At 62.9% G+C, this 22883-nt stretch overlaps 1 protein-coding gene across 1 annotated transcript in view; it reads left to right on the top strand.

Annotated features, from left to right (window-relative positions):
* The first annotated feature begins 815 nt into the window (after positions 1 to 815).
* SMTN (smoothelin) overlaps positions 816 to 22883 on the top strand; it is a 37781-nt gene continuing 15713 nt past the window's right edge. Inside the window, 17 exon segments of the mRNA XM_056820925.1 lie at positions 816 to 954; positions 5293 to 5439; positions 13278 to 13426; positions 15672 to 15765; positions 15840 to 15918; positions 16015 to 16094; positions 16790 to 16880; positions 16956 to 17251; positions 17465 to 17531; positions 18788 to 19278; positions 19444 to 19578; positions 19581 to 19941; positions 19944 to 19979; positions 20316 to 20629; positions 20811 to 20914; positions 21425 to 21626; positions 21726 to 22364. Of these exon segments, the coding sequence (XP_056676903.1) occupies positions 5389 to 5439; positions 13278 to 13426; positions 15672 to 15765; positions 15840 to 15918; positions 16015 to 16094; positions 16790 to 16880; positions 16956 to 17251; positions 17465 to 17531; positions 18788 to 19278; positions 19444 to 19578; positions 19581 to 19941; positions 19944 to 19979; positions 20316 to 20629; positions 20811 to 20914; positions 21425 to 21626; positions 21726 to 22364 (3189 nt within the window). The 5' untranslated portion in view covers positions 816 to 954; positions 5293 to 5388.

Below are 22883 nucleotides of genomic sequence, written 5' to 3'. Positions count from 1 at the left end.
CCCCCGCCCCCAGCTGGCACATGCCAGCTCCTCCACCTCGCCCCTGGCACATGCCATCCTTCCGGATTAGTGGCCAGAGGTCCTGAGTTCCAATCCTGCTTGAGGCTCACATTTGGTCCCCGGGGCAGAGAAGGGGTTGGACCAAATGGAAGCTCAGCTTAACGCCTGGCCTAGCGTTAACCTAATTACTAACTAAACTAACCTGATTAGTGCTGCCTGCAATCAACCCACAGCAGCCAGCAGCTATTCCTCTGGCCTCGAGGCTGGCACTGCCCCAGCCCGGCTTGCTCTTGCCTCTGCACCAGCCCCTGCAGCTCGCCCCATCCAGGCACTCTAGGACAGCAGCTGGGTCAAAGAAGGAAAGGAAGAGGGAGGAGTCAGAGAAAGGGAACTCAGCTGGGAACAAAGGGGAGAGAAAGAGAAAGGCAGAGGGAAGGAGCAGGGAGCTCAGCTGCCGCCCCACGGCCACCTCAGCCAGCCTCCCTCCACGCCCGGCGCTTCTCAGGCTCCAGCAGTGAGTTGGGCCCCCGGCAGGTCCGTGCTGGCTGACTCACGAAGGCGAAAGGGGTGGGTAGGGCGAGGGGAAGAAGGGAGGAGTGGAGGACTACAACCCCCAGGAAACTGTGCGCCAAGCAGGCGGGTCAAATCTCAGAGGGAGGAGTCGGGTGATGGGCGTGGCCCAAAATTGAATCGAGCCAACCGCGAGAGGGAAACAGCGGCGGTGGGTGGATCGGGGAGGCGGATTGGCGGCGGAGGCCGCCGAGGGGTGGCCTGGGGAGGGGCCTTCGGAGCCGGGCTCCGGACGGGTGGGGCGGGTGGTTAGTGTCCCGGAGAGACGGTCGCAGAGAGGGCGTCTGAGGGAGAACCGAACGCTGTCTGAGCGAGCTGAGGAGTGGAGCGACGAGCCGGTGCATGGGCCTGGGCGTGCTGGCCTGCGCGGGCCGCCGAGCCCAGGTGGGTGTGCGAACGGCTAAAGCGGGCGCCGGCTCCGCAGCCGGCGCCAGAGGGGAGGGACCGCGTAGACCCAGACGGCATAGATGTGCCCTGGGGCGGGAAGTGGGGTGGTGGTGGCCAGGACCACGTAGACGAGATCTGGGGGATGGCAGGACCCCGTAGACGGGCTCTAGGGGACAGCCAGACTGCATAGAGGGCCCCTGGAGGGCAACAGGACCCCGTAGACGGACCCTAAGGGAAGGCAGGACCTTGTAGACGGACCCTGGGGCACGACAGGAATACATAGATGACTCCTGGGAGGTAGATGGACCCTAAGGGAAGGCAGGACCTTGTAGACCGAACCCCTGTGAGGCAATCGAAAGGTGCTGGTGGACTGAGCCGCCTAGACAAGATTGGAGGAGAAAGGACTGCCTAGACGGCTGAAGGCGATGGCTGGTCGGGGGAGAGAGCAGAGCCTCATATCCCAGGTTCCAGGGAGAGGACAAGGGCACCAAAGGCCGGGCAGGGGAAGGACTGTGTAGACATGTCCTGGGAGGAGGGGGCTGAGCCCCCCAGGCTGGTGAGAACGAGGAGGCTCCTGGGGGGGCCATAAGGAGGGGTGATGGTACGGGGCACCCAGTGGGCAGCCTGGACAGGCCAGGGCTGGGGTCTGAAGAGAGGGAAGGAGCCCCACCCCCAGGGTCCCACAGAACAAGGGGTTCCAGGGACCCTGCAGGCTGACCCTCTGCCCTGGCAGGTCCTCCCTCCAGACGCTGCCGCCAGGGGAGGCCAGGACCCACTTTTAGGACAGAGGACAAACCCTGCCCAGCTCCCAGGCACCCCACCCCCACCCCTGCCCCACATGGCAGCGGCTCTCACACCCACACACTGAGGGCTTCCTGGGAAAGAGGGCCACCTACCTCGGACAGGAGGTCCGCCCAGGCCGGGCACCTGTTAGCCAAGTGTGCAGCAGGGCGGGCCCGGCTGCCAACGTACTTGCCAAGAGACAGGGGCATGCCCGGTGACAGATTGGCTGGGGGCATGGGGCAGGGATGAAACGGGGCCTTTCTGCTAGGTCCCCCAAAGGGGAGAGGCAGGGGGCTGGGGGCATGGCTGTCTGGAGTAATTGGGGAAGATCTAACTGCAGATCAGAGGAGCTGGCATGGGGGGAGGAGCTCCCCAGGTGAGCCCCGCAGCTCATGACTGAGTCAGGGGCTCCAGCCCTTCTGTCTGGATAGCCAGACCCAGGATAGGTGGCACTCTTTCCCAGGAAGTCCTCCGTGTGTGGGGAGCTGCCAGCCACGTGGGATGGGGGGTGCCCGGGAGCTGGGAGGGCTGGGCAGGGTTTGTCATCTGCCCTAAAAGTGGGTGCTGGCCTCCCCTGGCGGCAGAGTCTGGAGGCAATGGAGGCTCCAAGGACCTGCCAGGCCAGGCCAGGCCAGGCCAGGCCAGGGAGGGGGTGGAAGGCATTGGAGGTCAGTGAACAGATTTGTCCTGAGGCCTTGTCCCCTCCACCAGTCAGGAGCTGTGTGGCCCTGAGCAGGCCAGTCTCCCTCTCTGGACTGAGATTCCCAATATACTGAATGCTGACTTTGACCTCGATGGTTTCTAAGGGCCCTTCTTACTCCAGCCTCCTCTAGTCTAAGGCCCCTTCTGAAAAAGCATCAGAGGATTTTAGGGTGAAAGGAAGCTAAGCCTGGAGCCCAGAAGACCTGGGTTCAAATCCTGATTCTAGCATTTACAAGCTATGTTCAGCCTCTGTTAATATCTGTAATCCTTACCTCATGAGACAAGTTGGGAGATTCAAGGAAAAACATGGATAGGAGGTCCCTTAGATCCTTGAGAGGATCCTTGACTGCTGCTGGGATCATTACTATGGGAGCCAGGGAGCCAGCTTCTCCAACATCCTTTCTAAATGTTGGGGAAATGGAGTCACACAGAGGGGAAGTGCCCTGTCCAAAGCCACAGAGGAGCAAGGAGATCTGGAATTCAGACCCCTTCCCACTTTCTTTGCTGTAAGCTGCGCTGCAGTTCTGGCATTCTGGGTTCTAAGGCCCCGCTTAGCTCTGACATCCTAAGATTCCTCTAGCTCTGACATTCCCTGTTCTGGATCCCTCTAGCTCTGATATTCCCTGTTCTGAGTTCCTCTAGCTCTGACATTCCTTGTTCTAAGGTCCCTCTAGCTCTGACATTCCTTGTTCTGGGTCCCTCTAGCGCTAACATTCCTTGTTCTGGGCTCCTCTCAGCTATGACATCCCCTGTTCTAAGGTCCCTCTAGCTCTGACATTCCTTGTCCTAAGATTCCTCTAGCTCTGACATCCCCTTTTCTGGGCCCTCTAGCTCTGACATTCCTTATCCTAAGATTCCTCTAGCTCTGACATTCCCTGTTCTGAGTTCCTCTAGCTCTGACATTCCCTGTTCTGAGTCCCTCTAGCTCTGACATTCCTTGTCTAAGGCCACTCTAGCTCTGACATTCCCTGTTCTGAGTCTCTCTAGCTCTGACATTCCTTGTCTAAGGCCACTCTAGCTCTGACATTCCCTGTTCTGAGTTCCTCTAGCTCTGACATTCCCTGTTCTGAGTCCCTCTAGCTCTGACATTCCTTGTCTAAGGCCACTCTAGCTCTGACATTCCCTGTTCTGAGTTCCTCTAGCTCTGACATTCCCTGTTCTGAGTCCCTCTAGCTCTGACATTCCTTGTCTAAGGCCACTCTAGCTCTGACATTCCCTGTTCTGAGTCTCTCTAGCTCTGACATTCCTTGTCTAAGGCCACTCTAGCTCTGACATTCCCTGTTCTGAGTTCCTCTAGCTCTGACATTCCCTGTTCTGAGTCCCTCTAGCTCTGACATTCCTTGTCTAAGGCCACTCTAGCTCTGACATTCCCTGTTCTGAGTTCCTCTAGCTCTGACATTCCCTGTTCTGAGTCCCTCTAGCTCTGACATTCCCTGTTCTGGGTCCCTCTAGCTCTGACATTCCTTGTCCTAAGATTCCTCTAGCTCTGACATTCCCTGTTCTGAGTTCCTCTAGCTCTGACATTCCCTGTTCTGAGTTCCTCTAGCTCTGACATTCCCTGTTCTGGATCCCTCTAGCTCTGATATTCCCTGTTCTGGGTCCCTCTAGCTCTGACATTCCTTGTCCTAAGATTCCTCTAGCTCTGACATTCCCTGTTCTGAGTTCCTCTAGCTCTGACATTCCCTGTTCTGAGTTCCTCTAGCTCTGACATTCCCTGTTCTGAGTTCCTCTAGCTCTGACATTCCCTGTTCTGAGTCCCTCTAGCTCTGACATTCCCTGTTCTGGGTCCCTCTAGCTCTGACATTCCTTGTCCTAAGATTCCTCTAGCTCTGACATTCCCTGTTCTGAGTTCCTCTAGCTCTGACATTCCTTGTCCTAAGATTCCTCTAGCTCTGACATTCCCTGTTCTGAGTTCCTCTAGCTCTGACATTCCCTGTTCTGAGTTCCTCTAGCTCTGACATTCCCTGTTCTGAGTTCCTCTAGCTCTGACATTCCCTGTTCTGAGTTCCTCTAGCTCTGACATTCCTTATCCTAAGATTCCTCTAGCTCTGACATTCCCTGTTCTGAGTTCCTCTAGCTCTGACATTCCCTGTTCTGAGTTCCTCTAGCTCTGACATTCCCTGTTCTGAGTTCCTCTAGCTCTGACATTCCTTATCCTAAGATTCCTCTAGCTCTGACATTCCCTGTTCTGAGTTCCTCTAGCTCTGACATTCCCTGTTCTGAGTCCCTCTAGCTCTGACATTCCCTGTTCTGAGTCCCTCTAGCTCTGACATTCCTTGTTCTTAGACCCATCCCAACTAAAACATTTTATGGGTTCTGAGTCCATGTGACCAATTGGGGACTTTTTTTCATTCATTGAAGGAACCCTGCTGAAGTGTCTTCTGAGGTCAGGTGCTCGGTTAGGTCCAGAATGGGCAATGCTTTCTGCCCCATCACCAAATGAAAGGCATGAGGACAGGCTGTGGGAGAGCCAACTCCATGAGATGGAGGGGTAGAGATGATGATGATGATGATGATAACAAGAGGGATTACATGGTGTTTTCATGTTTCCAAAGCATGTGGTATCAAACGATCTCGGTGGACCCTTCCAACAGCCTTTTGGGTGGGTGGCCCAGAGTTCCCCATTTAACTGATGATAATGCTGAGGCCTCTGGGAAGGGAGGGAGGGAGAGAGGGAGGAAAGAAGGAAGAATGGAAGGAAGAGAAGGATGGATAGACTGTGGGTTGGACAAGGTATGGGAGAGGAGGAATGAGCCATCCACCCCAGAAGAACTGTGGATGGAGTCTTTTCTCCTTGGCTCTGTCCCTAGCTTTGCCTCTCCTCAAGGCCCGATTCGGGTTTTGTTGTAGAATCTCCCAGGAGGGCCAAAGGGCTGGACTTCCGCAGCCAGCCTGGGCTGCTCCCAGCGTCATCCGTGAGAGTGACTGGAGCTTGGAGATAGTAAGATGGCAGATGAGGGTCTGGCCGGGCTGGATGAAGGAGCCCTCCGGAAGCTGGTGAGTGAGCGCGAGGCCCCTGGGCCCCTTGCCCTGGCCCTGTGGGCATACCGCATCCTTGTCCTTCCATCCTCCCCCATGGGCCGCTCGGTCAGAGAATGGCAGAGGCAGGTGGTGTCCCAGAGGCCACTCTTCTACAGTCTTCTTTCTCTTAGAGGGCTAAACTGAGGCTGGCTGAGAAAGGGCTTTCTCCAAGTCCTACAGTCAGGGAAAGTCCAAGGCTCTCATGACTTAGTGCTTGGGGATGGAGACTCCTAATCTTCTCCATGATCAGAGCTTATCCTCATCTAATCAAACCTCATAAGAACACCAAGAGTTATATAGGGCAGGTGACATCACCCCCATTGGACGGATGAAGAAACTGAGGCCCACAGAAACCCCACACAGTTAATTAAGGGCAGAGCTGTTCCTTAGAACCTGGAAGCCTTGATTTCTAGGGTGCTCTAGGAGCATAGGAGAAAGGCTTCCCCTTCTTTCAAAGAATGGAATTTGGGGGTTGGGGGGGTGGTTCTCCCAGCTAAGAATGTGGTTTCACTCGGTCAGCTCCAGAGCCCCTGTGGAATTTGCCTCCCTCTGTGCCAAACTGCAAAGGCCAGAGTGCTTTAGCCAGCCTGTGGCGGGCGGTCCTGACTCCCCCACCCCCTGATTAAACAGTAAAGAGTCATGGGACCTGCCCCAGGCAGGAGCAGGTGTGCTGCCCAGCCCTTGCTCCCCACCCCCACCCCAGAGACCCCAAGGGAACGGAGCTGTACTGGGCTGGCCAGACCTGAGGGCCCCAGAGGGACTGATGTCTTCCTCCCGGGTCGCCAGGGTCCCTCAGCCCAGGCTTAACTTGAGGCCCCTGACATGGGCTGCCCAGACACCTCCTACAGGTGGTCCAGTCCCAGGAGCATCCCGGCAAAAGCCCTAGTCCATGGCCAGCTCAGCCTCGTACACTCGTGTGGCCTTGAGAAAGGCCCCAAACCTCTCTGGACCTCCTCCTCTCTCAGCTGTAGAATGAGGGGTTGAGATTAGACAGAGCCTGACCCCCCTCCCAGATGTGGCATTCCCTGTTCTAGGCTCCCTCCCAGCCCTGACACCCCCTGTCCTAGGTTCCTTCCTAGCCCTGACTCCTCCTCCTGCTCTAGGCTCCCTCCCAGCCCTGACACCCCGTCCTAGGTTCCTTCCTAGCCCTGACTCCTCCTCCTGTTCTAGGCTCCCTCCCAGCCCTGACAGCCTCTGCTCTAGGCTCCCTTTGTTCTCTGACACCCCCTGTTCTAGGCTCCCTCCCAGCCCTGACAGCCTCTGTTCTAGGCTCCCTTTGTTCTCTGACACCCCCTGTTCTAGGCTCCCTCCCAGCCCTGACAGCCTCTGTTCTAGGCTCCCTCCCAGCCCTGACACCCCCTGTCCTAGGCTCCCTCCCAGCCCTGACAGCCTCTGTTCTAGGCTCCCTTTGTTCTCTGACACCCCCTGTTCTAGGCTCCCTCCCAGCCCTGCGCCCTCTCACCCATCCATTCATTCATATCTTCCTAGATGCATTGAGGATGTCTTTATTAGGCCAGGGGCTATGCTTGCTACTGGCCTCCCTGGGGAGACGAGACTCTTGTTTCATGTGGGGAGAAAGGAGGTGGCCCTTGGGGTATGAGAGAGGCCCAGGGGTGGAGTACGGAGTGGCAGACACCAGGGAAGGGGTCAGGGAAAACCGAGACTGGCAAGGAGCTAGTGGGGCTGGCACGAGGAGAGGATGCAGAGGGCCAGGAGCAGCCCCAACCCAGCCATGGTTTGCAGGAGGCTGAGGGCATCATGCTCCAGAGCCGTCAGGAAGTCGTCGCGCCTGGAGCCCTGCCAATGGCCAAATGAGGGCAGGAAGACGGGGTGGGGAGACACGATGCAGACCTCTAGTGAAGCGCGGCCAGGATGAGGATGGGGAAGGGGTCGGGGCCGGCATGCATGATGTAGGTGAGCAGCCTGGTCCGTGGGGGCTCCACAGTCCATAGCCTCGAATGCCAGAATCAGCCCTCTTCCTTGGCCCCCTCAAAGTCCCTGGCCTCCATCCTGCCGGACCACTTGCCATTTCTTTGTCCAGACAAGTGTGCGAGAGGTGAAGCTAGCACTTGGGTTTGGGGGTCGAGCCCCTCAGAGCGTGCCCCCCCCCCAGGCTCTAGTTCTCCTGGTTCCTTCTCACTCGTGGGGTATCTCCGTCCTGCTTTCTTTGCTTCTCTCATCAGAATAGAAGTCCCTTTAGGCGGGGGTCTGGCATACAGGAGGGGCTTAATGGATGTGTGCCGATTAGCTCGTCGTCTCCTAGCTCTTCGGAATTCTTGAGCAGGGCAGGGTAGTCTTGTCATCTCCCGGCGGGTCACTCCCCCTGGGCCATTAGGCTCCAACCCAGATTTTGGTACTCAGCCCAGGATGACCTGGTAAGCACTGTGGCCTGGGGAGGAGGTGACTGGCCCCTGGGGTGGTCAGGGAGGGCTTCTGCCCGGAGAGGACTTCAGACTGGGGCAGAGACTGGCAGAGACTGGCACGAGAAGAGGGGAATGAGAGCTTCCTGGCGAGGAAAGACTTGGAGGTGGGAGAGTTGGGGGAACAAGGGAGGAGGAAGAAGACTCTGTAGGGTCTCCCAGACTGAGAGTCTCCCTCCCCCTGAGGGTCTGTCAGGGTTGGGCCTGGAGTGGGGCCCCCCACCAAAGCCTAGATTTACAGCTGGAAAGGGACCTGGGTTAGGGTCCATGGACAGAGGGCTGGATTTGGACTCCATGGACTTGGGATTGGGTTCCTCCTTTGTCCAGAGAGGGGGTGGCTATAGTTGGGCCTTGAGGTCCTTTCTGGCTGGGCCAGTGGAGTCCTTCCTAGGACCCTCCCCTCCGGGCAGGGCTTTCTTGTTCCCCTCTCAGTGGTCAGGCCAGCCTGGTGCTAGAGACCAAATATCTGGTTTGAATTGGGTCAGCTGGAAGGAGGGAGGGATGGACAAACAGATAGATGGATGGACAGATGGATAGATGTGGACAGATGTATGTATGTATGTGTGTGTGTGTATGGATAGACATGGACAGATGTGTGGACGGACAGATGTGTGGACGGACAGATGTGTGGACGGACAGATGGATGGATGGATGGATGGATGGATGGATGGATGGATAGGTGGATAAGTGGATGGATGGATAGGTGGAGGGATGGAGAGACAGATGGATAGATAGATGGATAGATGTGAACAGATGTATGTATGTATGGATAGACATGGACAGATGTGTGGACGGACAGATGTGTGGACGGACAGATGGATGGATGGATGGATGGATGGATGGACAGATGGATGGATGGATACGTGGATAAGTGGATGGATGGATAGGCGGAGGGATGGAGAGACAGATGGATAGATAGATGGATAGATGTGGACAGATGTATGTATGTATGGATAGACATGGACAGATGTGTGGACGGACAGATGTGTGGACGGACAGATGTGTGGACGGACAGATGGATGGATGGATGGATGGATGGATGGATGGATGGATGGATAGGTGGATAAGTGGATGGATGGATAGGCGGAGAGATGGAGAGACGGATGGATAGATAAACATATGGACGTGTGGATGAATGGATGGATGGACAGATGTGTGGGTGGATGGACAGACTGACAGAGAGGGGGCAGTGGCCACTCTCCCTTTCTCCCTCCTTCCCCATCCCTCACTTCTTTCCTCCTTCCTCATCTCTGCCCCTTCCGATGGGAAGATCGGAAGAGGGGCAGAGATAGGCTGCTCTGTGTCCCGTCCCAGGGCACGTGGGGGCACTGCTGGGGGAGGGGAGGTGTCTCAGGCCCCTCTTTCCTGCCTTGGCACAAGGATCCAAGCTTTCTCCTGGCTGCTCCTTGGCTCCCGCCCCGGCCAGGGGCCCTGGGAGAAGACAAGGCCATATAAGGGAAAGTCTGCTCCTGGGCCACCGCTCAGCACCGGGGCTCCTGTCCCCCCTCCTGGGCCTGTGGCCCCTCAGCCTCCCTGCTTTCCCAGGCTTCCCCAGGACCGCTGCGCCCCCTCCCCGCCTGCCCCTGGCCCTCCAGCCGGAGGTTTGGGTTCTTTCAGCCCCTTCCTGTTTCCTTCCCACACATTCCTGAGGGCTGGGCTGGGGGCTGCACGTGGCAACAGCTGGGCCTGGGATGGGCTGCGGATTGCAGCTGGGGCTGCCAGGGGCGGGTGGGGGATGCCGGGGACCAGAAAGGGCCTGCGCAGCCTCCCAGCCTCCTGCCTCAAGAAGCCCCCCCCCCCCTTTCATCATGCCCTCTCTCAGCTTGGGGAGGGAGGGGGGCACACTGGCCCCGCCCATGAACATTCCCTCCTTGGGGAGGCGGAGCTGAGCCAGAGGCTGCCTGAAAGCGCCCCCAGGAGAGAGGGGGGGAGGGAGGAGAGCTCCTAAGGGCTGGCAATGGGCCTGAAGTGACTCTCCCAGGTCACCCAGCGAGGACCTGTCTGAGGCCAGACTGGAACCCAGGACCTCGAGGCCTGGCTCCATCCACTGAGCCTCCTCGATGCCCCCCAGGCCTTGGTGGGTTACACCAGGAGGCTAGCCTGCTTGGCTGTGCCCACAGGGCGGCCCGTGCTAGGCCTGAGGATCCGGAGCCAGAGCGGGCTGTCCCCCAGCACCCACGGGGCCCTTCTGTGGCATTTACATGCGTTCAGGGAGACAAGGTGGCGGACCAGCAAGGCTCGGCCCTGGCCCTGGGTCGCAGCCCTGTCTGGAGTACTTGGCCGAGTCATTGCACCCCGCAGGCCTCGGTTTCCGCCCCCTGTGAAATGAGAAGGCTGCCCGGGAGAACAGGGTTCCGTTCCTGTCTCCCCTGGCCCAGGCCTGCCCTCCTCTGGGCCTCGGTCTTCTCCTCTGTAGAATGGGGGAAGAGCCTGTGGGGAGGGCCTGGGGGAGCCGCTATCCTGTCTTCTTCTTTCCTCCCCGGCTGGCTGGGGTGGTTCCAGTTGGCTGGAGGATTTGCTCTCCTGAGGCCTAGGAAGCCCCCAGCAGACAATAGCCCTTTGTACTCCCCTTGTTGACTCATTAACCATCTCTGGCTCAGGCAAGAGGGGAGCCCTGGGAGGAGAGAGCAGGGCGGCCCCCCACAGCCTCCAGCCTGGCCAGGGCGCTTAGAGATCCTCCAGGGCGGGCAGAGGAAGCTCCTGGGGGCGGCCAGTGGGGATGCCTGGGCTCTGGCTCTTCGTGGCGGGGAGAGGGGCCCGGGCTCTGAGGCCTCCGCCTGTCCACCTTGCGCCCATTTCCCCTCCTCAGTGGTTTCCTTGGGCCGCCTCTGGCTTTTATTTTCTGACCCAAGAAGGGTTAAGGCTCCGGCCAAGATGGAGGCCAGGACGTATTAGTGACCCAGCTGGCAGGGAGGAGAGGCGGGCAGGATGCCCGGGAGAGCCCACAGCTTGCCCCTCCCCAGTGGGGAGGAAGGCGTCCCGGTGCCTTGGGGATTGAGCCGGCCCCTCCACTCCGGCCTCCAGGACCAGGGCACCCCTCTGCCCCATGACCCAGACCTGGCACCCCAGCTCCCACCCCTGGGGTGGGCCAGGGTCTTCTGCCCATGACCAGTCTCCCCTTCCCTCCTCTCATTCAGGAAAGTGGCAGCACCCCCAGGAGCAGGCTGGGAGAAGGCCCCCTGGGGAGAGGGTGGGGATGCCAGCTCCCCCTGTCCCCCTTGGGCTCCCCCCCAGAGGGGGGATAAGGAAACTGAGGCCCGAGGCCACACCTTGAGGGCCTGGCAGTGCCAGGAGAACCTGGCTCTCCCTCAGGCACATCCTTCCCTTCTCCCTCATAGCCCTAACATCATCTGTTCCCTGGCCCCTCCCGGCCTGACACCCCTCATCCTAGAGCCTTGAAGGAGGGGCCTCAGAACAGGGGGGCCTTTAGAGCTGTGGCAGAGCTGGAGAGAACCAATCAAGTAGCAAGGAGGGGGGGAATTTCAGCACTTCCTGTGTCCTTTAAGATCTGCCTTCCTGTGACCCTCAGGACCCCCTCCCCCCTCTGGAAGCTGCAGACTGGATGGATGTTCTTATCCTTCTTTTACAGAGGAGGAAACCGAGGCTTGGGGGGAGGGACTTCCCTGTGTGCCTGCCTCTAACCCCAGACTTTACAGGAGGGGGACTGAGGCCCTGAGGAGAGCCCCTCCCAGGGCAGGCCGCTCCTCTGTGTCTGAGCCTGGAGGAAATGGTCCTGGGCTGGGAGTCCTTCCTGTTCAACACCCCTCCCCTCCCCCGCCTCAGGAAGCTGGGGGATGGCCGGGCCCCCAAGGTCAGGGCTCATCTTGGGGGCCCAGAGAGACCCTTGTCTGGGCCTTGACTGCATTCCAGCCCTCTGGGCCCCCCCAGCCCCCTCCTGGCCTGCCTTCCAGGTGAGGAGGCGGGGCCGGACCTCCCCTGCGGATGGAGATAGTCCTTGGCCCGCCCCCCCCTTCCTCTGGGGATGAGGCTCCGGCCCCAGGCCTGCCAGAAGAGAGGCCGAGGCTGCCCCTTCCTGGTGACCCGCTCTTCCTGCCCCTCTCCCTGTGGCTCTTCCCTCTTCCTCTCTGTCCCCCTTTCCTGCCTCATCCCGGCCCGGCGCCTCCCAGGCTCCTGAGGCCTCCGCGGACTTCCTTCAGCCCATCCCCTTCAGGTAGGGATGCCGGACCTGCGACCGGGATCAGTGGGGGAGACCCCGAGGAGGCCTCTCAGGAGGCCGTTTCCCAGAATTGGGGGAGCCTGCAGGGTCCATTTCCTCTCTCTCAAGCCCCCATCCTTCCACATTTGGGATAGAGGAAAGAGCCCCAACTCCCAGCTCTGACACCCCCATTCTAAGCCCTGGCACCCCTTTCTAAGCTCCCAGCTCTGACAACCCCTCTAAAATTAGATAATCATCTCTGCCTTTCCCTAAAAATGTATCTGAGGCCATGAAGGCAGTGGCAGAGGGAGACAGGAAGGCCTGGGTTCAAATGTGGCCTCAGACCCAGACCAGCCATGTGACCCCGGGCAAGTCTCTTACTCTGTGGACCTCAGTTTCTCCACTCTGTAAAATGGGGGGGGGGGACTCGTTTGGTCTCAAGAGGTCTGTGCGTCAGGCCCCTGGGCCGGCCACTTGCCGCTCTGGGCCTCGGTTTCCCCTTTTGTAAAAGGAGGGCACAAGATGCCGTGGGCTGTTTGACCTGGCACAAGCCTTGAGAGTCTGGTCTCTGTGGATCCCCCAGCTCGGGAGCACGATGCCAGATCCATGGTGGGGGTCCGAGCCTTTGTGACCCTCAGGGACCCCAGAGTTGGGGTAGGGCTTCCTGAGCCAGGAACCCCCCCCCCCCCATCCAGATCTCTGATCCAGCCTCCAGGGGTTTCCCTGAGCTGGGAACAGCCGCCCTGGGAGCTCCCCCAGGACCCACCCCAGAGCCCTCTGGGCTCCGGCTCCAGCCTCCCTGGTCAGGCCCCAGAACCAGCCTCAACACCTTCCTTTCACTTGAGCCAGGCTCCCTGGGATGTCGGGGCCTCAGACCCAAGTCCCTCGGCCCTCTCCCCTTCCCCAAAGAGCCAGGAGGTCAGGCAGGGCCAGTCTGCAATAACGTGTGTGGCCCTGCTCTCCAGGGCGGGCCTCCATTTCTTTAAAATGGCCATCATCAGCCCAGCGACCCCTCCTGATCGGAGAGCTAGTCTGGGCCTGGAGGACTCCCTGACATTCTGTGACCCGGCACGTGGCCCCGGGGTCAGCACGGCACGTGAGAGCGTGGGGGGCCACACAGGCTGCCCATTGTGTGCCAGGCACCAGGGAGCCCTCGTGTGGGCGGCCCCCACCAGCCCCCTCCCTTCCTGGGCAGTGCCACCCCAGCCCACCCGGGCCTCGCCTTTGTCCGTCCCCAGCTCGAAGTCACGCTGGACCTGGCCGAACGGCGCCGGATCCGTTCAGCCATCCGGGAGTTACAGCGGCAGGAGCTCGAGAGGGACGAGGGGGCCTTGGCGTCCAAGCGCTTCCGGGCCGAGCGCCTGGAGAACAAGGAAAACTGGCTGCAGTGAGTACCCGGCCCCCACCGCTGCCCTGCACGGGCCTCAGTCTCCCCACCTGTAGAATGGGGTTCAGCTGGGCCAAAGGATGAGACATCCCAGACCCTCTGACAGATGGGGAACAAGCCTGAGGCAAGCCCTGAACCCAGGGCTTTCTCACTTAGAGCAATGAATATTCTCTCAGCTGCCTTTTCCTAGTCATCTAGTGGTAAAATGACTCCCAGGGTCTCCCCTCCTTCCTTCCTTCCTTCCTTCCTTCCTTCCTTCCTTCCTTCCTTCCTTCCTTCCTTCCTTCCTTCCTTCCTTCCTTCCTTCCTTCCTTCCTTCCTTCCTTCCCTCCTTTACTTCCTTCCTTCCTTCCCTCCCTCCCTCCCTCCCTTCCTTCCCTCCCTCCTTCCTTCCCTCCTTCCTTCCTTCCTTCCTTCCCTCCCTCCCTCCCTCCCACCCTTCCTTCCTTCCTTCCCTCCTTCTTTCCTTCCCTCCTTTTCTCCCTCCCTCCCTCCTTCCTTCCTACCCTCCTTCCTTCCCTCCCTCCCTCCTTCCCTCCTTCCTTCCTTCCTTTCCTCCCTCCCTCCCTCCTTCCTTCCCTCCTTCCTTCCTTCCTTCCCTCCTTCCTTCCTTCCCTCCCTCCCTCCCTCCTTCCCTCCTTCCTTCCCTCCCTCCCTCCCTCCTTCCCTCCTTCCTTCCCTCCCTCCCTCCCTCCCTTCCTTCCTTCCTTCCTTCCTTCCCTCCTTCCTTCCTTCCTTTCCTCCCTCCCTCCCTCCCTTCCTTCCTTCCCTCCTTCCTTCCATCCTTCCTTCCTTCCCTCCCTCCCTCCCTCCTTCCTTCCCTCCCTCTTTCCTTCCTTCCCTCCTTCCTTCCTTCCCTCCCTCCCTCCCTCCCTTCCTTCCTTCCCTCCTTCCCTCCCTCCCTCCCTCCCTTCCTTCCTTCCTTCCTTCCTTCCCTCCTTCCTTCCTTCCTTTCCTCCCTCCCTCCCTTCCTTCCTTCCCTCCCTCCCTCCCTCCCTTCCTTCCTTCCTTCCTTCCCTCCTTCCTTCCTTCCTTTCCTCCCTCCCTCCCTCCCTTCCTTCCTTCCTTCCTTCCCTCCTTCCTTCCTTCCTTTCCTCCCTCCCTCCCTCCCTTCCTTCCTTCCCTCCTTCCTTCCATCCTTCCTTCCTTCCCTCCCTCCCTCCCTCCCTCCCTCCTTCCTTCCCTCCCTCTTTCCTTCCTTCCCTCCTTCCTTCCTTCCCTCCCTCCCTCCCTCCCTTCCTTCCTTCCTTCCTTCCTTCCCTCCCTCCCTCCCTCCCTTCCTTCCTTCCTTCCTTCCCTCCTTCCTTCCTTCCTTTCCTCCCTCCCTCCCTCCCTTCCTTCCTTCCCTCCTTCCTTCCATCCTTCCTTCCTTCCCTCCCTCCCTCCCTCCCTTCCTTCCTTCCTTCCTTCCCTCCTTCCTTCCTTCCTTTCCTCCCTCCCTCCCTCCCTTCCTTCCTTCCCTCCTTCCTTCCATCCTTCCTTCCTTCCCTCCCTCCCTCCCTCCCTCCCTCCTTCCTTCCCTCCCTCTTTCCTTCCTTCCCTCCTTCCTTCCTTCCCTCCCTCCCTCCCTCCCTTCCTTCCTTCCTTCCTTCCTTCCTTCCCTCCCTCCCTTCCTTCCTTCCTTCCTTCCTTCCTTCCCTCCTTCCTTCCTTCCTTTCCTCCCTCCCTCCCTCCCTTCCTTCCTTCCCTCCTTCCTTCCATCCTTCCTTCCTTCCCTCCCTCCCTCCCTCCCTCCCTCCCTCCTTCCTTCCCTCCCTCTTTCCTTCCTTCCCTCCTTCCTTCCTTCCCTCCCTCCCTCCCTCCCTTCCTTCCTTCCTTCCTTCCTTCCCTCCCTCCCTCCCTCCCTTCCTTCCTTCCTTCCTTCCTTCCCTCCTTCCTTCCTTCCTTTCCTCCCTCCCTCCCTCCCTTCCTTCCTTCCCTCCTTCCTTCCATCCTTCCTTCCTTCCCTCCCTCCCTCCCTCCCTCTTTCCTTCCTTCCCTCCTTCCTTCCTTCCCTCCCTCCCTCCCTCCCTTCCTTCCTTCCTCCCTCCCTCCCTCCCTCCCTTCCTTCCTTCCTTCCTTCCTTCCCTCCTTCCTTCCTTCCTTTCCTCCCTCCCTCCCTCCCTTCCTTCCTTCCCTCCTTCCTTCCATCCTTCCTTCCTTCCCTCCCTCTCTCTCCCCACCCCATAAAAGCTCCCCAAAAGCTTGTTGACTGACCTGCAGATGGTGCCCTGTTGCATCCTCCTGTCCTGATTGTCCCCCCCAGCTCCCAGGCGCAGGAGGAGGAGCAGCGGGCAGCCCTGGCCTTGCTGTCCAGGAAGCTCGAGGCCATCAGTGACGTGGAAGAACTGACCACCCTGGTGAGGGCCGGAGCCGGGGGGCGGGAGGCAGCGCGGGGGCCCAGTGCTGACCCACCTCTCGGCCCTCCTTGCAGCTGCGGGCGGCTGGCGAATACGAGGAGCGGAAGCTGATCCGTGCAGCCATTCGCCGGGTGCGTGCCCAGGAGATCGAGGGTACGGCCTCCCCTCCACCCCGGCTCCTGCCCCGGCCCCCCCGAGCCCAGCCCGCCCAGTGCCCTGGGCCCTCACCACTCCCTTCTTCCTTTCCAGCGGCCACCTTAGCAGGACGACTGCCCAGTTCCCACGAGGACAGCGAGGCGCGGGCAGCCCGCAGGCGGGCACGCCAGGAGGTGAGTGGGGACCCCCGGGGCAGGGAGGCCTGGCCGGAGGCCCTGTTCTCACTCCTGTGTCTGATGTTCTCGGGCCGAAGCCCCTCTCGGCTTGAACCCGGATGCGTCACGGGCAGGGGCTTGTCCTGGGAGAGGGACGAGTCTTCCCGGGAACAAAGGCCTTTCCCAATCTGCTCCCTCTGGCTCTTACTCCAAAGGGAGATGGGCCGAGCCAACCCTGAGCCCCTCCAGGCGGCTGGGCAGCTCCTGCTGGGAGGGAGGCTGCAGGAAGTGTATTTAAATTCAATTAGTTATCCGGCCTCTGTCCCCCAGCTCCCAGGCCCCTTCTGAGGCTGGGGGGGGCCTGGGCCGGGCCGCAGGGGCAGAAGAGGGAGGGGGCCTCCCCCAGACCCCGGCTTCTCCCCGTGCCGCTGCCCCTTCACCTTCCGGCAGGCTCCCCTCTGGCCCTGGGCCTCGGCGTCCCTTTGCGTAAAACAAGGAGGCTGGGCCATCCGCAACCCCTGGGGCTCCAGAGCTCCGGGGTGCGGGGGGGGGGGGGGCGGAGGGCCGGTCAGCTCAGGCCAGCCCCACCGGCCTGCCCTGCCCCCCCCAGGCCCCCTGCTGTGGCCCGCAGCTCCGGGCAGCCCCCGTCTGTCTGTGTCTGTCCTTCTGCTTCTCTGTTTCTGGCTCTAAGCGGCTCCGGCTCTCTTTCTCAGGCGAGGGAGCGAGAACAGCAGGCCGAGCACGAGCAGCCCCCGGCGCAGACCAAGCAGTGGCCCGAAGAAGCCCCACGCTTGGAGCTGGACAGTAAGGCCTTGGCGGGGGCGGGGGGAGGGCGAGGCCCCGAGAGGGCCGGGGAACCCCGCTTCTTGTCTTTTGCAGACATGGCCGCTGGGGCCCTCCTGCTGCTGGATATTCTGGGCCCGACGCCCCCCAGCCTACCCACCCCCCCTTCTACGCCGTCGCCCCCGGAGCCGGCCCAGCGCCCTGCTGAGGCAGGTGGTGAGGAGGCCAGTGAGGGGCCCCCCGGGGCCTCCCCAGAGGAGGAGCCGAGTCCTGGGAGTCCCCCCAGGGCCATCAGCCCCGAGGAGCCCCGGCCTCTGCCGGCCCCCCAGAGCCCAGGACCCTGCCCGGCCCAGCCCAGGGAGCACGGGCCGGGCCAGCTTCCAGGCAGCGAGGTGAGTGGCCGGGGCAGGAGGGGGGGAGAGCCGGGGCTATCCTCCGGGGGGGCCCTCCTCAGCCCCTCCAGCCCCCGGCCAGCATTTGTGGGCCACCCTGTCGGGGGCATCGCGGCCTTGGGCGTGGCTGGGCAGCCTGGCACTGGGGTGGGGTCAGCAGGGGAGGCGGGCGGCCTCCCAAAGGGCTCCATCTGAGGCTACGTGTCTCCTCAGCTGGGCCCAAGCCAAAGAGAGCCGGAGGCAGAGACAGTGACCGGGAGCCCCAACAGGCAGAAAGCTGGTAAGGAGCGGGGCCTCGGCTGCCCAGGGCACCCCCCACCCCCACCTAGGCTTTACCCTGGGACAGGCGGGGGCACCCCGGCACTTGGGAGCACCGGGAAAAAGAGGACGGTCTCGGGCTCACTCTTGTTTTGTGTGAGGTCAGCCCTGGTCGGCTTGGCCACAGAGGGTCAGCCCTGGCCTGTGGCAGGGGGTCAGCCCTGGTCGGCTTGGCCACAGAGGGTCAGCCCTGGCCTGTGGCAGGGGGTCAGCCCTGGTCAGCTTGGCCACAGAGGGTCAGCCCTGGCCTGTGGCAGGGGGTCAGCCTGGTCTGCTTGGCCGCAGAGGGTCAGCCCTGGTCTGTGGCAGGGGGTCAGCCTGGTCTGCTTGGCCGCAGAGGGTCAGCCCTGGCCTGTGGTAGGGGGTCAGCCCTGGTCAGCTTGGCCACAGAGGGTCAGCCCTGGCCTGTGGTAGGGGGTCAGCCCTGGTCAGCTTGGCCACAGAGGGTCAGCCCTGGCCTGTGGCAGGGGGTCGCCCTGGTCTCCTTGGACACGGGGTCAGCCCCGGTCAGCTTGGCCGCAGAGGGTCAGCCCCGGTCGGCTTGGCCGCAGAGGGCAGTTCAAGTCTCAGAGTCGGGTTTAGGCCTCAGTCAGGGATCGCTTCGTGAGTTCTCTGTCACTGGCGGCCGCGGCCACGCCAAAAGGTGTGGGCCGGCTCCGGGGAGCTTCTGTGCCCGGGAGGGAGCCCTCGGAGTTGGCAGCCGCGTCAGGCCTTGGCGCTCCGTCAGGGCCAGGAGCCGCGGGGGCTGTTTATCCAGGCTGCCCCACGGCCCGTCCGGGCAGACCTACCTCCCAACCTTGAAAGGGAAACCAGGGCCTCGTGCATTCTTCTCCCCAATAAGGCTTTGGCCCCGGGCTCCCCACCCCCGACTCCCTCCTGGGCACTGGGCGGACGTCTTGGGCCAGTGGGAGTGGGGGAGGCCCTGCCTCTGCTAGGGGCGGCCTCCTGAGGCTGGAGTCCCTGCGCTGGCTCGGCTCGGCTCCAGGACTCGGTCTTCTCTTCTGTAAAATGGAAGGATCTGACGAGGTCACCTCAACCTGCTGTTTCAGGACACCCTGAAGGAGGCCCCCCTCATAGAGGGCCCCCAGGCAGGGAGGGGGCCGGGGGTTCAAGGCTGAACCCCTTCTTGGTTGGGGATCATGGTGGGGAAGAGCCACCCCCCCCATCCTCCCCAGGACGCAGAGGTCATCTTGTTCAGAGGGGGAAACTGAGGCCCAGGGCAATTAACTGGCAGAGGAGGATTTGAACCCTGGGCCTCTGGCTCCAGAGACAGAGGACCTTCCCTCCGCCTGCACCCAAGTCTGAGGGGAGCAGGAGGGGGGGAGGGGGCCTGGGAAGGTGTCCAGCTTGGAGGGGGTGGGGGGCAGGAGGCGGGGCTCAGTGTGTCAGTGTGCAGGGGGGAGGTGGCAGAGCCACGACCAGCAGAGAAGGGAGGAGACGAGGGGCTGGGGGGAGTGTGTTGGGGGCTGTGGGGAGACTTGGGGGGCTGCGGGGAGACTCAGGGGTGCTTGAGGTGCCAGGTGAGGCTTAGGGCCCGCTCCCTGCCCCCACTCACGGCTTTCCCCTCTCTTCTGGCATGCACGTGGCACCACCCCCTGCTCGGCCTTCTGCTGCATTGGCATTGGCAGTGCCTCTCTGCACCCGTCCAGCCCCCGCTCCTGCCAACGCTCCCTGTCGCTGCTCACCCCCCCGCAGGGCTCAGGCTGCAGGTAGCGCCCATCCTCCCCTGCCCGGCTCTCGCCCCCGGGGACCCGGGCCTCAGAAGGGGGGGGGGAGCGTCGAGGCAGCTGGCATCCGGCGGCCTCAGCATTTGGGGCAAAGCCCAGGGTCCGGCCTGGCCCCCGACCTCTGCCCCCTTCTGCCTCTCCTCCCAGAGCTCCCCAAGGCCAGTCCCTGCCAGCCCTTCCCCCTTCCAGAGGGCCAGCTCCGTCCGTGACCGAGTCCGCAAATTCACCTCGTCCGAGGCGCCCGGCCCGAGCCCGCGAGGGGGGCGGCTCCCAGGCTCTGGGGATCAGGCAGCCCCGGGACCCCTTCGGGCAAGCCAGCAGCGCCCGGCACTCACAGGCGGCGGAGAGGAGAGCTGGGCCGTCCCTCCTCCAGCATCCCCGGCGGCGGCTCCCGCACCTCCTCCTGGCAGGCAGAGCCCCGGATTGTGGGAGTCGGGGCCAGGGAGCGGGAGCGCCCTAAAGAGGAGGGCCCGGGGGGGCGGAGCCCGGCCGCGTCACGGGGGAGGCCCCTTGAAAACGGACAGAGGGGGGCCCCCGGCAGGCTCAGAGGAGCCCAGCGCCCTGCCCGCCCCGTCAGGCCGGCCGAGCCGGGCAGCATGAAGACCACCTTCACCATCGAGATCAAGGATGGCCGAGGCCAGCCCGGCGGCCGGTGCTGGGCCCCGGGGGCAACCAGAGGGCAGGTGGGCGAGTGGCCCGGGGCAGGGGGGCATCTCGGCTTTTCTTACACCCTTCCTTGGGGGTTCCCTCTCCTGGCATCTCCCGGCCAAGCCTCCGGGGATGCCGCTGTCTGGGCCCGGCTTCCCCGAGCCCCACCTCAGCCTGGGCACAGAGCCAGGAACCCCGGGGGCCCGGGCAGGGGGATCACGGGCGACGCTTCCCCAGGGCAGATGTTCCATCTCACCCACCTGAGGGTGCCGGGCCGGGAGGGCCCCTGGGGCTTGGGGTGCCTTGCCCAGGAACACGGCCAGCAGGCTGGGGGGAGAATTCCGAATTCCGATTGGATCTTCCACCTGCAGAGCTGACGCTGGGCCTCAGGGGCACCCCCATCCGCTTTGGCGGTGGCAGCACCAGCGTGGGCACCATCACTCACGTCAGCAGCCCCGGGACCGTCGCTCGCGTGGGCAGCACCCCCGTGCCCGTCACTCACGTCAGCAGCCCCGGGACCGTCACTCGCGTGGGCAGCACCCCTGTGCCCATCACTCACGTCAGCAGCCCCGGGACCGTCACTCGCGTGGGCAGCACCCCCGTGCCCGTCACTCACGTCAGCAGCCCCGGGACCGTCGCTCGCGTGGGCACCACCCATGTCACCAGCGTGGGCCGCATCAGTAAGGTGAGGGCTCCGCTCTTCCCCTCGCCGCCTTCTCCATCCCGGCCATCTTTCCTTCCTCGCCAACGTGGGCCCCTTTTCCCCTGGGCGGGGGGCAGGTGGGCAGGGGCACGAGAGCCGTGTTCTGGGACACGCCGGGTTGTTGCCTGGAAGAGGAGTCAGGCGGGTTCTGCTTGGCCCACAGGGCAGAGCCAGGCCTCCGGGGCTCGGCGTTCACCCGGAGAGCTGCCACGAAGCGGGGTGTCGGCCCCCCACGGCCATGATCTCTGCCACAGGGGAGGTTGGGCTGTGGGTGGCAGCGGGCTAAGGGGGTGGGAGGGGGGTGCTGGGTCTGGGGAAGCCCCGAGAGTGGGGACCACCGGGCTGCCTTGGGCTGGCCTAGCTCAGCATCGGGGTCACGTGTAGGGGTGCGCTCAGGAGACCCCATCTCAACAAGCGAGTGGTCTGGACTCCCCGGAGAGGTAGCGAGCACCCCGTCCCACCCCCTTGTTGGCTGTGAGGTGGCCCCGGGGCTTCTCGCCCCAGGGAGGGCAAGACCAGGGGTCTCCGAAGCCCCTTGGTCACTTCCTCCCGTCCCTTTGCCAACGGAGCGAGCGTGCCCAGAGCCCGTCGCCCTCGGCGTCCTCCATCGGATGGGCTCGAGAGGCTCGCCTCGTGCCCTCTCCGCTAAGCCTTGCTTGGGGTGCTTGAGGAAAGGGGCTCCTGTCCCCCAGGAGCCTCCCCTGCGCCTCGCAGCCTCTGGCTTCCCTGGGTGCCCCCCCACGGGGGAAGGAGGCGGATTTCTGCCCATGGGATTAGGATGAGGATTAGAGGCCGGGGAGGAGAGGAGGGGGCTGGCACGCAGGGCCTCCGGCAGCAGGTGCTGCGGGAACCGGATCCTCTGGGGCCCTTCATTATTCACGAGCCGGGGATCGGCTCCCCGGAGATCGTGCCGGGGGCCGGCCAGACCCCGGGACGAGCAGGGAGCGGCTGTCCGGGCAGGCTCTGTGGCGGCCGCCCCGTCAGGTAATGCCCTCTGCCGGGCCTCCGAGGGGGTGCTGTGCCCCCCAGGAGCGTGCTGGGCGCCCATCCTGAGGGTCCGGAGGCCGTGTGACCTTAGACGAGTCACTGGCGCTGGGGCTCAGCTTCGTGCCGAGGGCCGGGCCGGCGGGGCCCGGGCGGCCACCTGTCCCTCTCCTCCCAGCCGCCCGCCCTGAGCCTGCCGGGGAAGCCCTTGGGGGGCTGCCAAGGGCGGGGGGAAGGGGCCCTGCGCCGCCCCCTCCCCTCCCCCGCAGGGACAAGAATAGTCTCTCCGGAGGCAGGCAGCCGGCAGTCCTGGGCAGGGAGGCAGCCAGGATGCCGGGGGTGGCGGCCTCGGCCCCGGAGTCGGAGGAGCGGCTGGCCGGGGCCCTGCAGCAGCTGCGTCAGGAGGTGGAGGACGGGCAGAGGGCGGCCGCCCTGGGCGGCAGAGGCCGCGGCGGCAGCCATCGAGCCTGTGGCCCGGGCGGCCCAAGAGCTGCGGGAGGAGACGGCCGCCCTCCGAGGGCAGGTGGAGCGCCTGAGCCTCCGGCTGGAGGTCCTGAGCCTCCGGCTGGGGCCGCCCAACCCCAGCGCCCTCCTCCTGGCCGCCGAGGACCCCGAGGCCCTCTTCCAGGGAGTGGAGGATGAGGAGGGGCCCGAGGCCACCCCCGTGGCCCATCCCCCGGCCTTCAGCACCCGGCGGCTGTCCTCCGCGCCTTTGTCCCGTGACAGCAGCCTCGTGAGTGCAGACAAGGCTGGCAGGGGGGACGGGGGAGCTCGGGCGGGCCATCGTCCGGCCTCTCCTGCCTGGCTCTGAGGGTCCGTGGTTGGGGTCTGGGAATGGAGGGGCCTCCCCGCGCCGAGGCCCCGGGCCGGGGCGGGGGGTGCCGGCCCTCTGGCTTCCTGCCTCGGGGGAGGAGCTCTGGGAGACAGCTGCCGCCCGTCTTCTTCCCCCGGAGAGGCTGCCAAGGCAAGGAGGGGGGCCCAGCCAGGAGCACCCCAGAGAGGAGCCTGGGGAGGGGTGGGGAGCAGGGACCCCGGACGACTCCCAGGGGCTTGGCCAAGAGGGACGCTGGGGATCATCGGCCGCCGGGCCCCCCCTTCCCTGCTGGCAGCCCCCACCCTCGAGCTCCCCATCTCCCAGCCGGGCACCCTGGACATGCTGTGCCAAGGCATGTGGCGCAGGAAGGACTGAGCCGTTCCCACAGGGCCAGTGTGTGGATGGTGAAATTCGGGAAGACCTGAGTCTAGAGGCAGA

Source organism: Monodelphis domestica, chromosome 3, assembly GCF_027887165.1.
Source record: "Monodelphis domestica isolate mMonDom1 chromosome 3, mMonDom1.pri, whole genome shotgun sequence".
Lineage (NCBI taxonomy): Eukaryota > Metazoa > Chordata > Mammalia > Didelphimorphia > Didelphidae > Monodelphis > Monodelphis domestica.
The sequence above is the reverse complement of the archived record's forward strand: the minus strand, read 5'-3'. Positions and strand labels throughout refer to the sequence as shown.